At 47.5% G+C, this 16783-nt stretch overlaps 1 protein-coding gene across 1 annotated transcript in view; it reads right to left on the bottom strand.

Annotated features, from left to right (window-relative positions):
* The window catches only part of syt13 (synaptotagmin XIII), a 46171-nt gene extending 42443 nt beyond the window's left edge, over window positions 1-3728 (bottom strand). The window contains exon 1 of the mRNA XM_038806122.1: window positions 3258-3728. Coding sequence (XP_038662050.1) covers window positions 3258-3443 — 186 coding nt within the window. The 5' untranslated portion in view covers window positions 3444-3728. The remainder of the gene's footprint in view (window positions 1-3257) is intronic.
* Between the last annotated feature and the right edge of the window lie 13055 nt (window positions 3729-16783).

The raw sequence follows: 16783 nt of genomic DNA, 5'->3' as shown, positions 1-16783 counted from the left end.
GGCGAGATCCGGCAGGAAGTGTATGGGGCGGTCCTGGGGGGAGTGCGGGGGGATCCAACCCTGGGGGGGGGGGCATGGTGGCCTGACCTGCGATCGGGGCCTTCCGATCCTGCGGGCGGGCTGTTTCTGTGGGGACCTTCTTTCCTTCGCGTTGGGCCCCTGTACGGCTCCGCCATATTGCCTGGGGGCCGACGCGGGGAAGAGAACCCCCACGCGGAAATACGCCTGTTGGTCCACACATGCACGAGATCATGCTGGCCGTTCCGCGCATGCGCGAACTCGCACTGGCCCTTTGGCATCAAACTAGCCCTCGAAAATTTGGAGAATTCCTCACTCTCAGGGGCTGTTGACGCCAGAGTTGTTGGCGCTGGTTTTCCCCCCAGCTTGGGGACTTAGTCCCCAGAAGGGAGAATTCCACCCATAATTCCGGAAGGCTGTAACAACATATAAATCTGATCCTATTTCCAGTTCTTTCTAGCTTTGACAAAGTCATGCATACTCGAAAGGTTAGCTCCCTCTCCATCCACAGATGCTGTCAGTGTCCAGTATTTTCTGTTTTTGCTTTTGACTTATTTGTTAGTTTCCAGTTGCGCTTATCCAGGCAAGTGGAGAATATTGTGTAGTCTGTATGTTCTCCCATGTCTGCGTGGGTTTCCTCCTGGTGCTCCGATTTCCACCCATAGTCCAAAGACGTGCAGGTTAGGCGGATTGGCCATGCTAAATTGTCCCTGAGTGTCTGGGGATGTGCAAGTTATGGGGTTATGGGGATAGAGCAGGAGAGTGGGCCTAGGTAGGGTATTCTTTCAGAGGGTCGGTGCAGACTCAATGGTTGAATGGCCTCCTTCAGCACTGTAGGGATACTATTATTCCATTACACTCCTGACATGTGCTTTATAGATAGTGGACAAGCTTTAGGGAGTCAGGAGGTGAGTTACTGGTCATAGATACTCTGCCCTTTGACCTTCTCTTTTTGCCACGGTATTTATATGGTTGGAACACTTCAGTTTCTGGTCAATGATAGCCCCCAGGATGTTGATGGTGGGAGATTCAGCAATGGTAATGCCAGGAAATGGAGACTGTTAGATCCTCCTCGTTGGAGATGGACATTGCCTGGCACCTTTGTGGCTCGAATATTTCTTGATAGCTATTAGCCCGAGCACAAATGTTGTCCAGTTCTTGCTGTATGCGGATACTGGCTGCTTTAGGGCCTGGGGAGTTTCAATGGTACTAAACATTGTGCAATCATCAGCAAATATCCCCACCTCTGACTTCATTGATGCAGCAGCTGAAAATGGTTGGGTCATCATAGATATCATAGAATTTACAGTGCAGAAGGAGGCCATTCGGCCCATCGAGTCTGCACCGGCTCTTGGAAAGAGCACCCTACCCAAGGTCAACACCTCCACCCTATCCCCATAACCCCATAACCCAGTAACCCCACCCAACACCAAGGGCAATTTTGGACACTAAGGGCAATTTATCATGGCCAATCCACCTAACCTGCACATCTTTGGACTGTGGGAGGAAACCGGAGCACCTGGAGGAAACCCACGCACACGGGGAGGATGTGCAGACTCCGCACAGTGACCCAAGCCGGAATCGAACCTGGGACCCTGGAGCTGAGAAGCGCTTGTGCTATCCACAATGCTACCGTGCTGCCCCTGGTCTAGGACACTATCCCGAGCAACTCCTGCAGTGAGGTGCTGGAGCCGAGAAAATTGGCATCCAACAATCACAACCATCTTCCCTTGTGCTGGGTTGGACTTCAATCAGTGGAGAATGTTCCCCTGATTCCCATTAACTTAATTTTACTGGGGCTCCTTGATGCCACACTTAGTCAAATGCTGTCTTGATGTCAACACTCTCACCTCACCTCTGGAGTTCAACTCTTTTGTCCATGTTTAGAGCAAGGCTATTATTAGTAGGCCAGGCAGAACCCAACCAGTAAGCAGGTTATATGAGTAAATTACAGCTTAATAAAACTGTATTCGACCCCTCCCATCATTTTGCTGATGGTCCGTAATAGACTTCCAGGGCAATAGCTGACCACAAAGCATTTCCACATTGCCATGTAGATGGCAGTGTTGTAGCTGGACTGGAACAGCTTGGCAAAGGTACGGTTAAGTCTGGAGCACTGAGGACATCTCAGTGCGACAGCCAGGATGTTGTGAGGACTCCGAGTCTTTGCAGTATCCAGTGCCTTTCGCTGTTTCTTGATATTATGTGGAGTGAAAATTGAATTGGCTGAAGACTGACTCCTGTGATGGTGGGAACCTCTGGAGGAGACCGAGATGGATCATCCATTCAGCACTTTGGGCTGAAGATTGCTGCGAATGCTTCAGCCTTGTCTTTTGCACAGATGTGCTGGGCTCCTCCATCATTGAGGATGGGGATGTTTTGCTGCCTTCTACTCCATTTGGTTGTTTAATTGTCCACCACCATGACTGGAAGTGGCAGGATTGCAGAGCTTAGATCTATCTAAGATTGCATAGCCCTATTTATAGCATTCAGCTTCATGGCATGCAAGTAGTTCTATGTTGTAGTTTCACCAGATTGGTACCTCATTTTTAGGCATTTACGCCTGCACTCGTCATTGAAGCAGGGTAAATCCCCTCGCTTGATGGGTAGAGTGAGGGATATACTGTACCACCATCATGGTTGAACACAATTTGCTACTACTGCTGATGACACACAGCGCCTTATGGATGGCCCGGAATTTGGTTCCTGCCCAGGTTTGGGGGTGATGATAGGGTTACATTCCTACCTTGAGCATAAGCCCCACATTTCCAACTTCTTCATTTGTGCTCTGACTTCAGTATTATTTACAGGACTCTTAATAAAGAACCCATCGACAATACACAAGTCCGAAAGCCTCTGACAAGAACGTTCATTTTGGTTCTGTCGTCAATACAGTGGAACCTTGACACATTAATCGTCATGGGAGCCGCTGAGTGAGACAGTACAGTTAGTGTCTGTCTGAGACTACAATATGACTCGAAGCTGGATACAGAAGTCCCTTGTCTGTAATACTCCCCTGACTAACATTATTATTAACATGCACCTTTTGTATGTAGCACAGGATGTTTAATTGAGAGAGCCAATGGATTATCGAAGCAAATCTTTTAACGTTTCCGATCTGTATTTAGTTTCAAATAAGATTGACAGGTAGGCAGTCTGGAAAGACTGAGTGAATATCACCGTGTTAATCTGGCACAAAGCCAAATCCCAGAGTTTGAAAATAGAGTTTATTTACTTACCTTTTGCAACATGCGCACAATCTTACCCTGCCTCATGATATCCTCAGCTCCCTCATTCTCTGCCTCTTTAGAAACGCCTTTCTTCTTGAAACAGTGGCAAAGGAAGATTAGCACACAGATGGCAATGAACCCAGCAACTGTGCCCAGGGTGCCCCCGACAACGGCAATTGGAAGTGACACCACCATAGTGCCAGCATCGAGCGATTCTCAGCTCAGCTCTGACCTGACCTGGGAGAAATCTGCAACATCCTTCTGGCTCCCCCGAACAACTTCTCCTTTCAGCTGCTCTGACCTGGGAGTTTAGTCCTCACTCAGTACAGACAGACACACTTGGCTCGTTGTGGAGGAGATCCTGTAGCCATCCTTGAGCCAGTTAGAAGTACTGTAGTTACAGAGAGAAGGCAGCAGCACTTGTGTGAACTCAATCTGGTCTCATTTAGCACAGAACTCTCATCTCAACAGTAGAGGCGGGGCTTGGTGATGTGATATTACCTGGTGCGGCCAGTCAAATAGAGAACAATGAATTTACTGGTGGAGAAATTACATTTTATTCAGTGCATTGAAAGTAAAAGCTGCGACTCCCTTTTTTTGGACGGGGACCCAGCATTCTGCTGTGGGTGGTGCATATATCAATATATCACTGCAATGGTTCCTGACTGTCTTTGCTTTGCCACTGTTGGTCTCTGCTCCAGTTATTGAGCAGACAGTCCTGTCGGATTAGGAGCCATTGGCCTGCCTCTGGAAATATTTACCAAATAAAATGTTCACATTTAACATTTCAAACATGCTGACGAGGGATCTCCTGTGCGTTGCTGATGCATTCACTAGTTAGCAGGAGAATGGGGGTGCAGGAGAAATGATCAGCAATGGTGCAGCAGGAAGAACATTTATTATTCATTAACTCCTAAACAGGCCCCGGCAACTGCCGTAAGATAGGATATATAAATAGCAGCTGAAAGTACTTTTTATATTTAAAAATGCCTCTGAGGCATTTGGTGAGGTTTGTACACTGCACAAACAGGCAAGTGTTGTGATCCATTTAAAGATCAATTATTCCACTCCATGTGGATGGAACAGTCAGATAGTTAGACAATAGATCCTGTTCTCGAGGTGTAAGAGGAAGGTAGCGGGAGGGATTCTCTGTTTCTGTGTTGACACCAACACAGAATTTGTGGACCTGCACGATAGCAAAACTGGTACCACACCTGGACTGATTCTGCTACTGTTCAGGGGCTAGCACCAGCGGCACGTGGAACATGATCAATTCCAATGCAAAATGGTGCTGGATTCTGCGATTGACACTCGGGAAGCTGCCGAACTGCAGCCGCATATACACACTGCACTGCCCACACACACTGTCCCAGCCAACAAGATGGCAGCGAAGAGAGAAGCCCCGCGGTTTACCAATGTCGAGCTGGAGACCTTCTTCGACGCGGTAGAGGAGAGGCGGATGACCCTGTACCCCAGCCCGGCAAGGAGGCTGCCATCTCCATCATTTCCCATGCCTGGGCATGGGTAGCAGAGGCCGTGAGCGGTGTGGTCAACATCGTCCCGAGCAGCCAGCAGTGCCATAGAAAACTGCACGACCTCCTCAGGGCGGCCAGGGTGAGTAGGCAGCATTGTGCCCTGGCACTGACCCACATAACCTGAGCCCCCCTACCCAAGGATGGCTGAACCCCCCCCCCCCACCCTGCACCACATGTTGACCCCGATACCGGTTGGCATAGCCAGGTGCCCTGCTACCAACCCCCTGGGCTGCATGTGTCAGACTGGCTACCACTGTCATGGGAATGTTCCTTTAAGAAATGTTTGTCTTCTCAAGGGGCTGCAGTGATGTCATTGTGTGGTGGAGCTGGGCTCTGGCTCTGCTTTTTACTTTCGTTTTGAGCTGGATGCTGTTTTTGACTCTGAGGTTTAGTTTCAGTTTTCAGTTGTGGTGCTGCATCCAAACCAAGGAGGTGTATTTTGGTCTCTCTCTCTCTGCATGTTAAAGAATGTCTCCAGATCACTTGATAATTTCAAAGTAATACCTGTTTCTGTAAGGAATGCAAACCTACTGTTTTTGTAGGAAAAAAGGTGTTTGGCTTATGGATGTTGTTAGGAAAGTTACTAAGGGTTACCTATAGAGTACTGTATCTTTGGGGGGAGTATCGGTGTTGGTAGTTGATAAGATGTTTACTGTGCATTTATAAAATGTTAACTGAATTCATAGAATAAACATTGTTTTGTTTAAAACTACTTTAGGTTGCTGTTGATTAACATCAATTTAGGGGAGATTTGTTAGTGCTCTTTGGGGGGGTTTAAACTAATTCAGCAGGGGCATGGGAACCTGGATTGTAGTTTTGGGGTACGGGAGATTGAGAGTATAGAGGTCAGGAGCACAGATTTGACTTCGCAGGAGGGTGCCAGTGTTCAGGTAGGTGGTTTGAAGTGTGTCTACTTCAATGCCAGGAGTATACGAAATAAGGTAGGGGAACTGGCAGCATGGGTTGGTACCTGGGACTTCGATGTTGTGGCCATTTCAGAGACATGGATAGAGCAGGGACAGGAATGGTTGTTGCAGGTTCCGGGGTTTAGGTGTTTTAGTAAGCTCAGAGAAGGGGGCAAAAGAGGGGGAGGTGTGGCGCTGCTAGTCAAGGACAGTATTACGGTGGTGGAAAGGATGCTAGATGGGGACTCTTCTTCTGAGGTAGTATGGGCTGAGGTTAGAAACAGGAAAGGAGAGGTCACCCTGTTGGGAGTTTTCTATAGGCCACCTAATAGTTCTAGGGATGTAGAGGAAAGGATGGCGAAGATGATTCTGGAAAAGAGCGAAAGTAACAGGGTAGTTGTTATGGGAGACTTTAACTTTCCAAATATTGACTGGAAAAGATATAGTTCGAGTACATTAGATGGGTCGTTCTTTGTACAATGTGTGCAGGAGGGTTTCCTGACACAATATGTTGACAGGCCAACAAGAGGCGAGGCCACATTGGATTTGGTTTTGGGTAATGAACCAGGCCAGGTGTTAGATCTGGAGGTAGGTGAGCACTTTGGAAACAGTGACCACAATTCGGTGACCTTTACGTTAGTGATGGAAAGGGATAAGTATACCCCGCAGGGCAAGAGTTATAGCTGGGGGAAGGGCAATTATGATGCCATTAGACATGACTTAGGATGTGTTGGTTGGAGAAATAGGCTGCAAGGGTTGGGCACACTGGATATGTGGAGCTTGTTCAAGGAACAGCTATTGCATGTTCTTGATAAGTACGTACCAGTCAGGCAGGGAGGAAGGGGTCGAGCGAGGGAACCGTGGTTTACCAAAGAAGTGGAATCTCTTGTTAAGAGGAAGAAGGAGGCCTATGTGAAGATGAGGCGTGAAGTTTCAGTTGGGGCGCTTGATAGTTACAAGGAAGCGAGGAAGGATCTAAAGAGAGAGCTGAGACGAGCAAGGAGGGGACATGAGAAGTCTTTGGCAGGTAGGATCAAGGAAAACCCAAAAGCTTTCTATAGGTATGTCAGGAATAAAAGAATGACTAGGGTAAGAGTAGGGCCAGTCAAGGACAGTGGTGGGAAGTTGTGTGTGGAGGCTGAGGAGATAAGCGAGATACTAAATGAATACTTTTCGTCAGTATTCACTCAAGAAAAAGATAATATTGTGGAGGAGAATGCTGAGACCCAGGCTATTAGAATAGATGGCATTGAGGTGCGTAGGGAAGAAGTGTTGGCAATTCTGGACAAGGTGAAAATAGATAAGTCCCCGGGGCCGGATGGGATTTATCCTAGGATTCTCTGGGAAGCCAGGGAAGAGATTGCTGAGCCTTTGGCTTTGATTTTTAGGTCATCATTGGCTACAGGAATAGTGCCAGAGGACTGGAGGATAGCAAATGTGGTCCCTTTGTTCAAAAAGGGGAGTAGAGATAACCCCGGTAACTATAGGCCGGTGAGCCTAACGTCTGTGGTGGGTAAAGTCTTGGAGAGGATTATAAAAGATACGATTTATAATCATCTAGATAGGAATAATATGATTAGGGACAGTCAGCATGGTTTTGTGAAGGGTAGGTCATGCCTCACAAACCTTATCGAGTTCTTTGAGAAGGTGACTGAACAGGTAGACGAGGGTAGAGCAGTTGATGTGGTGTATATGGATTTCAGTAAAGCGTTTGATAAGGTTCCCCACGGTCGGCTATTGCAGAAAATACGGAGGCTGGGGATTGAGGGTGATTTAGAGATGTGGATCAGAAATTGGCTAGTTGAAAGAAGACAGAGAGTGGTAGTTGATGGGAAATGTTCAGAATGGAGTTCAGTTACGAGTGGCGTACCACAAGGATCTGTTCTGGGGCCGTTGCTGTTTGTCATTTTTATAAATGACCTAGAGGAGGGCGCAGAAGGATGGGTGAGTAAATTTGCAGACGACACTAAAGTCGGTGGAGTTGTAGACAGTGCGGAAGGATGTTGCAGGTTACAGAGGGACATAGATAAGCTGCAGAGCTGGGCTGAGAGGTGGCAAATGGAGTTTAATGTGGAGAAGTGTGAGGTGATTCACTTTGGAAAGAATAACAGAAATGCGGAATATTTGGCTAATGGTAAAATTCTTGGTAGTGTGGATGAGCAGAGGGATCTCGGTGTCCATGTACATAGATCCCTGAAAGTTGCCACCCAGGTTGATAGGGTTGTGAAGAAGGCCTATGGTGTGTTGGCCTTTATTGGTAGAGGGATTGAGTTCCGGAGCCATGAGGTCATGTTGCAGTTGTACAAAACTCTAGTACGGCCGCATTTGGAGTATTGCGTACAGTTCTGGTCGCCTCATTATAGGAAGGACGTGGAAGCTTTGGAACGGGTGCAGAGGAGATTTACCAGGATGTTGCCTGGTATGGAGGGAAAATCTTATGAGGAAAGGCTGATGGACTTGAGGTTGTTTTCATTAGAGAGAAGAAGGTTAAGAGGTGACTTAATAGAGGCATACAAAATGATCAGAGGGTTAGATAGGGTGGACAGCGAGAGCCTTCTCCCGCGGATGGAGGTGGCTAGCACGAGGGGACATAGCCTTAAATTGAGGGGTAATAGATATAGGACAGAGGTCAGAGGTGGGTTTTTTACACAAAGAGTGGTGAGGCCGTGGAATGCCCTACCTGCAACAGTAGTGAACACGCCAACATTGAGGGCATTTAAAAATTTATTGGATAAGCATATGGATGATAAGGGCATAGTGTAGGTTAGATGGCCTTTAGATTTATTCCATGTCGGTGCAACATCGAGGGCCGAAGGGCCTGTACTGCGCTGTATCGTTCTATGTTCTATGTTCTATCTGGAAAGTGGGCCCTTGTGCTCCTCATAACCAAAATATATTGAAAGTTGGAGGTCAGTTGAACTCCATGATATACTTTTGTGTTCTCTAAACCCTGGCCCATAAGTAATTGGGGGCACGTGGGGTAAAAATCTATCTTTCGTGATTGGGTTGGCTTAGTGGATTTAAAGACAGCGAGGGGTGACCATATTTGTGTTTGCTTTTCAGGTGTAATATTCCAGGTTAAGTAGGGAGTGTGTTGCGGACAATGGCTCTTTCAGAGGCTCGGAAGTTTTTGGGGGTGGAGAAGGTCACACGCAGTACCTTACAAACAGAGACTCAAAACAGGCTTTTAGATTAGGCAAAAACATTGCAGTTGACGTTACCTGACAGCATATTAAAATAAGAGGTACTTACAGCGGTAGCTGAGCATTTACAATTGCCTGAGATACAGGCAGACTCATTAGAAATGGCAAAATTTCAGTTACAGATTAAGCAACTTGAACATGAAAAAGAATTAAAGCCGCTTGAATACAAAATGAGGGAAAAGGAAAGAATAGCCCTAGCTGAACAACAAGAAAGGGAAAGGGAGGTACAGATCAGGGAAAAAGAAAAAGAGACAGAGTTTGAACTTCAGAAAATGGCCACGAAACATGCCAGTCAGTTAAATTTGGCGGATGTTAAGGGAAATGTTCAGTTTGAGGATAGTGATGAGGATAAAGAGAAAGAGCGTCATAGTCGAAGGCTTGGTGGGGATCTATTTAAATATGTCCAAGCATTGCCAAGGTTTGATGAGAAGGAGGTTGAAGCCTTTTTCATTTCATTTGAGAAGGTAGCTAAACAAATGAAATGGCCACAGGACATGTGAGTATTACTGATTCAAACAAAGCTGGTAGGTACGGCGAGTGAAGTGTTTGCATCACTATCAGAGGAGGTATCTGGGACTTATGAGGAGGTGAAAAAATCCATCTTAGGTGCATATGAACTAGTGCCTGAAGCCTACAGACAAATGTTTAGACATTGAAGGAAAGAACCTGGTCAAACATGCATTGAGTTTGAAAGGATCAAACAGAGTAATTTTGATAGATGGATAATGGTTTTGAAAATAGACCAAAGGTATGAAGCTCTCAGAGAAATTACACTTTTGGAAGAGTTTAAAAATTCAATTCCTGATGTAGTGAGAATTCATGTGGAAGAGCAGAGGGTGAAAACTGCGAGATTAGCAGCAGAAATGGCAGATGATTATGAATTAGTTCATAAATCAAAATTTGATTTCCGACATCAGTTTCAGCCTGTGAGGGATAAAAACTGGGGAAAAGAGAAATATTCAAGTGGTAGAGTTTAAGGAGATCTGATGGGAGATAATAAGGAGAGTGCACCTCAGATTTAAAAAAAAATCCGGGAGGGTGGAAGAGAAATGAAAAGTTTCAAATGTTTTCACTGTAATAAACTAGGCCATGTAAAGTCACAGTGTTGGTGGTTGAAGAAAAGCACTGGGAAGGCTGATGTGGTAAAACAGGATAAGACAGCAGGGTTTGTTAAAGTGGTAAAGGAAAGCCCAAGTGAAGTGAAGGAGGTGCAAAAGATTGTGCAGCCTGATCAACAGGTGATTGATAAGAAGGTGCCAGATCTCTTTTAAAGAATTTACTTGTGTGGGTAAAGTTTACTCATGTGTACCAGAAGGAGCAGGTAAAGAAGCCACAATTTTAAGAGATACAGGAGCTAGTCAATCTTTGATGGTAAGAGATTAGGAGTTATGTAGTTTGGGAGGAATATTGCCAGAAAAGGTGGTAATATGTGGAATTCAGTGTGAGAAGTGTAGTGTTCCATTATATAAGGTAAGGTTGGAAAGTCCAGTGAAGACTGGTGAAGTGGTGGTTGGAGTAACAGAGAAACTATCTTGTCCAGGAATAAAGTTTATCTTGGGTAATGATATAGCTAGATCGCAGGTGGGAGTGATGCCTACTGTGGTTGATAAGCCAGTGGAAAATCAGACAACTGAAGTTGAAGGACAAATATGATGAGATTTTTCCAGATTGTGTAGTAACAAGGTTGCAAAGTCACAGGTTAAGACAAGAGGAGAAATCAAAGAGCGAAAATGAAGGTGAAGTTCAATGATCAGAAATGATTTTTGATCAGATAGTTGGAAAAGAACAAGAACAGGTGGAGGATGAGGCAGATATTTTTAGTTCAGGAAAATTGGCGGAGTTGCAACAGAACGATATAGAAATAAAACGGGTTTATCAGAAAGCATACACGGAAGAGGAATCTGAGTGTATACCAGAATGTTATTACCGTAAAAATGATGTCTTTATGAGAAAATGGAGACCTTTACATATGCAAGCGGATGAAAAGTGGACAGAACCTCATCATGTGGTATTGCCGGTAGGGTATAGAAAGGACGTGTTGCGAGTAGCACATGAGGTACCAGCAAAGATGTAGTTAAATTTTGTTGATCATGTCACACTTTTCAAGTGATAGAGAAACCGCAAGCAGTGATAAAACCAGTGCCCTTAATACCCATTCCAGCATTTGAGGAACCTTTCACAAGGATGTTAATTGATTGCGTCGGACTGCTTTCTAAAGTGAAAAGTGGGAATCAATATCTTTTGACTATAATGGACGTGTCTACTAGGTTTCCAGAGGCCATTGCAGTATGCAATATTACAGCTAAAAAGATTGCGGAGGAGTTACTTAAATTCTTTACTAGATATGGACTACCCACAGAAACACAATCAAATCAAGGATCAAATTTTACCTCAAGGTTATTCAAAGAAGTTATGGATAGCTTAGGAATAAAACAATTTAAATCAACTGCGACCATCCAGAATCGCAGGGAGCGTTAGAAAGGTGGCATCAGACATTAAAGACAATGTTGAGGGCTTACTGTCAAGATTCTCCAGAGGATTGAGATAAAGGAATTCCATTCATACTGTTTGCAATTAGGGATACACCTGATGAGTCAACCAAATTCAGTCCTTTTGAACTAATTTTTGGTCATGAGGTAAGAGGACAGCTTAAATTGATTAAGGAAAAATTGGTGAGTGAGCAGCTTGGTTGCTGCTGGTGGTGATGCAGAGTTTCTCAAGCTTCCTGTTCTTGGTGTGCATATAGGCACTGTAGGATAATTGTCTCATCTGTTTGGCGGTGTTCCGCATCTGGTCTGCTGCATCCTGAGCGCAAATTGAGAATATGGACTCTATTTTGGTTTCCTCTCTCCAGTTGCTCCGTCTGGACCTGTAAAGACTTAATTACCTGCAAAGACTTGCATTCAAAGTATCATCTTAGAACATAGAACATAGAACAGTACAGCACAGAACAGGCCCTTCGGCCCTCGATGTTGTGCCGAACAATGATCACCCTACTTAAACCCACGTAACATGTATACCTGTAACCCAACAATCCCCCCATTAACATTACACTACGGGCAATTTAGCATGGCCAATCCACCTAACCCGCACATCTTTGGACTGTGGGAGGAAACCGGAGCACCCGGAGGAAACCCACGCACACACGGGGAGGACGTGCAGACTCCACACAGACAGTGACCCAGCCGGGAATCGAACCTAGACCCTGGAGCTGTGAAGCATTGATGCTAACCACCATGCTACCATGAGATACCGTGAGATGCAAAATCTTGCATCTATGATTTTGTCTATATATATGTTTCTGGAACGTATCTCTTCATTCAACTGAGGAAGGAGCTGTGCTCCGAAAGCTAGTGATTCGAAACAAACATGTTGTTGTAAGACTTCTTACTGTGGTCAACCTCCCTGGTCAGTGGGCTGTAGCAGGCAGGTATCCCATCAACACAGTCCTAAAACAACCCCTAAAAAGAAAGTAAAGGTGACACTGGTCACTGGTGGCACATGGAACTTCTGAACTCTCACCTGCGAGAAGAACTGCTCTTTGCCAGTAAAAAACCTGGCTGGGTGCAAATTCCATATTGCTACCCTCAGTAGTAATCGCCAACCCGAGGAGGAGCAGCTCAAGGAAATTGGTGCAGATTACGACGCCTTTTGGAGTAACCATGGAAAAGACCTACAATGCAAAGCTGGCATTGACACTCGTGAGTTGCTGGTGTCCAATGAAAATGGACATTTACAGCACTGAGCATGAATGGACATCCATCAGGGATATAATGTACTCCACTGATCAAGATATACCCGAACAGGCGCCACAGTGAGGTGAAGAGGGTATTTTCACAGTGACTTCATTGCAGTGTTAATGTAAGCCTACTTGTGACACTAATAAAGATTATTATTCTTTTTAGTTCAATGAAAACAATGAGGTAATCCTAAAACTACTGGATAAGAAACTAAGATGTCGGAGATGCCACTCGGCTCATCGAGTCTGCTCTGCCATTCAGTGAGATCATGATTGATCTGACAAAAGTCCTCAACTTCACTTTCTCACCTTATCCCCATCGCCCTTGATTCCCTTACAGAGTAAAAATCTGTCTGTCTCAGCCTTGAACATAATGATCCCCAGCCTCTACAGCTCTCTGCCGTAAAGAATTCCACAGAATCACTACCCTCTGAGAGAAGAAATTCCTCCTCATCTCTGTCTAAAATGGGTGACCCCTTACTCTGAGATTATGCCCTCTGGTCCTAGACTTGGCCACAAAGGGAAACAACCTCTCAGCATTGACCCTGTCAGGCCCCCTGAGAATCCGGTATGTCTCAATAAGGTCTCCTCTCAATGGCTGACTCCTGGTTGAGGGACAGAGGGTGGGTGGAGCCCTCGATTTGGATTTGGATTTGTTTATTGTCATGGTACTGAGGTACAGTGAAAAGTATTTTTCTGTGAGCAGCTCAACAGATCATTAAGTACATGGGAAGAAAAGGGAATAAAAGAAAGTACATAATCGAGCAACATAAGGTTTACAATGTAACTACATAAGCACTGGAATCGGTTGAAGCATACAGGGGTATACTGTTAATGAGGTCAGTCCATTAGAGGGTCATTTAGGAGTCTGGTAACAGCGGGGAAGAAGCTGTTTCTGAGTCTGTTCGTCTGTGTTCTCAGACTTCTGTATCTCCTGACCGATGGAAGAAGTTGGAAGAGTGAGTAAGCCAGGTGGTGGGGGTACTTTGATTATACTGCCCGCTTTCCCCAGGCAGCGGGAGGTGTAGATAGAGTCAATGGATGGGAGGCAGGTTCATGTGATGGACTGGGCGGTAGTCACCACTGTTGTATTATATTGTATATATGGGTTTTACGGTAATGCCCCTGTACTACAGGTATGGGGGTAGATCCCTGCCTGCTGGCTCCGCCCAGTAGGCGGAGTATAAATGTGTGTGCTCTCCGAACAGCAGCCATTTCATCAGCTGCTGTCGGAGGCCACACATCTCTGTGTAATAAAGCCTCGATTACATTCTACACTCGTCTCGGCGTAATAGATAGTGCATCAATTTATTACATAGAGATTTTTCAGAGATGGAGCTGCGTATCAAGCCGGATTGCCTGCAGCTGCACCCTCAAGCAGACAATGCCAAAAAGGACTTTGAACATTGGCTAGCCTGTTTCGAGGCGTACATCGGGTCTGTGCCAGACCCAATTCCAGAAGCACAGAAGCTCCAGATTCTGTACACTCGGCTGAGCTCCAACGTTTCTCCCCTCGTCCAGGACGCACCGACCTATGCAGAGGCCTTGGCGCTACTGAAGGAGAATTACGCTCAGTGGACCAACAAGATCTATGCCAGGCACCTTCTGTCCACGCGGCACCAACTTCCCGGTGAGTCTGCGGAAGATTTCTGGTGAGAGGCTGTGACTACCAGGCCGTTTCGGCCACTGAACATTCCAACCTGCTGATGAGAGATGCGTTTGTTATGGGCATAGGGTCTGACTACATTCGCCAGCGCCTCTTAGAAGGGTCCACGATTGACCTCGCGGCGACCAAGAAACTATCGCTCTCGCTCACGGTTGCCTCACGCAACGTACAGGCTTATGCCCCCGACCGCACGGCCCACCCACCCTGTGCATCGTGGACCCCGCCAGCGGCCACCCCATCGTGGACCCCATCAGCGACCGCCCCCAGCCAACCCCACGCCTGTACCGCGCGGCAGACAACAAACCCCAGGGGACCAAAATGCTACTTCTGCAGACAGACAAAACACCCGCGGCAGTGCTGCCCGGCGCGGAGCGCGCTCTGCAAGGCCTGTGGCAAGAAGGGACATTTTGCTGCAGTGTGTCAGGCTTGCTCAATCACCGCTATTGTCCCGGCACCCCCCACATCCGGCCAGTCGGTGCCGCCATCCTCCCCTCCTCAGATCACGTGCAGCCCGTGGTCGCCGCCATCTTGCTCTACACACAACACATGTGGCCCATGGGTGCCGCCATCTTGCTTGCCTCAGAACCACTGGGCGCCGCCATCTTGCCTGCCCCAGGACATGTGCGGCCCGAGAGCACGCCATCTTGCCTGCCCTAGGACACGTGTGGCCCGTGGGCGCTGCCAGCTTACCTGCCTCAGGACCCCTGCCCGTCGGCCACCTCATCAGGCCGCTCTTCGCCTGCAGCCGCCAACGACCAGCCCCGTCTCGCCTCGGTTACAATCGACCAGTCTCAACCGCACAACCTCGCGACCGCTTCGACAAAGGTGAAGGTCGATGGGCACGAGATATCCTGCCTTCTGATGGAGGGCATTGAGGGGGTGCGAGTCTATGTGGACGACGTGATTATCTGGTTCACGACGCCAGAGAATCACATCGCTCGCCTCAAACAGGTTTTCCAGAGGATCCACGAAAATGGCCTCCAGCTCAACAGGGCCAAATGCTCATTTGGTCGATCCGCTATCAAGTTTCTGGGTGACCACATTTCACAGCAGGGCGTGCAACCTGACGCTGACAAGGTGCTGGCGATCAACACCATGAAGACACCAGAGGACTAAAAGGCGGTCCTGCGTTTCCTTGGAATGGTAAATTTTCACGGAAAATTCATTCCTAACATGGCATCCTACACTCCAGCCCTCTGGCATCTCGTAAAAATGTCCACAGTGTTCCAATGGCTTCCCGCACATCAAGCGGAGTGGCTTGAGCTGAAGGCGAAGCTCACCACAGCCACAGTACTGGCATTCTTTGACCCAACCAAGAATACCAAGATATCCACAGACGCAAGCCAGGATGGCATTGGGGCGGTGCTCCTCCAGTTAGACAACACCTCGACCTGGGCTCCAGTGGCATACGCCTCCAGGGCCATGACTCCGACCGAACAACGGTATGCCCAGGTCAAAAAGGAGTGCTTGGGTCTCCTGACAGGAATAGTCAAGTTTCATGACTACATATACGGCCTGCCAAAGTTCACGGTGGAAACAGACCACAGGCCCTTAGTCCACATAAACCAAAAGGATTTAAATGACATGACACCTCGGCTGCAGCGAATTCTTCTTCGTCTCCGCCGATATGACTTTGAACTCATCTACACACCGGGTAAGGAGCTGAACATGGCTCAAAGCACTCGTTCCCTGAATTCACAGGCCCGCAGGCCCCGAAATGCTGCAGCCTGTTTGCCAACTCCGCCCCCACCCGACATGTGCGACTCATGGGGGTGGCCATCTTGGCAATCCTCCTCCATGCGGCCGGCCATGTGCGACTCATGGGGGCGGCCATCTTGGGATCCATCCCCTTCAAACTCTGAAACTCACCTCGACGACTACGAACTCCGAGGGCAGTCATCACGGGGCCACTCCAGCACAGCTGATTGAGCCGCCGATGACCCGCAACTCAGCGCAGTCACTCTGGACCAATTGCACCCGAAGCATCTGCGAAACCCGATGGCGACTCATGGGGGCGGCCATCTTGGGATCCATCCCCTTCAAACTCTGAAACTCACCTCGACGACTACGAACTCCGAGGGCAGTCATCACGGGGCCACTCCAGCACAGCTGATTGAGCCGCCGATGACCCGCAACTCAGCGCAGTCACTCTGGACCAATTGCACCCGAAGCATCTGCGAAACCCGATGGCGACGGGTACAGCACGCCGTGCCTTTTCAACTCTGGGAGCACTGAGAGCTTCATACACCCAGATCTGGTAAGACGCTGTTCGCTCCCCGTTTTCCCCGCGTGGCAAACTATCTCCCTCGCTTCGGGCTCCCACTCTGTCCAGATCCAAGGGCGCACCGCTGCGACGCTCACAATCCAAATCTCTAGATATGCCAAATTCCAGCTCTACGTCCTGCCCGAACTCTGCGCCCCACTCTTATTATGCCTTGATTTCCAGTGTAATCTCAAGAGTCTCACCCTCAGTTTCGGCGGACCCCT

Source organism: Scyliorhinus canicula, chromosome 9 (assembly GCF_902713615.1).
Source record: "Scyliorhinus canicula chromosome 9, sScyCan1.1, whole genome shotgun sequence".
Classification (NCBI taxonomy): Eukaryota; Metazoa; Chordata; class Chondrichthyes; order Carcharhiniformes; family Scyliorhinidae; genus Scyliorhinus; species Scyliorhinus canicula.
This window is presented reverse-complemented; position numbering and strand designations above follow the sequence as displayed.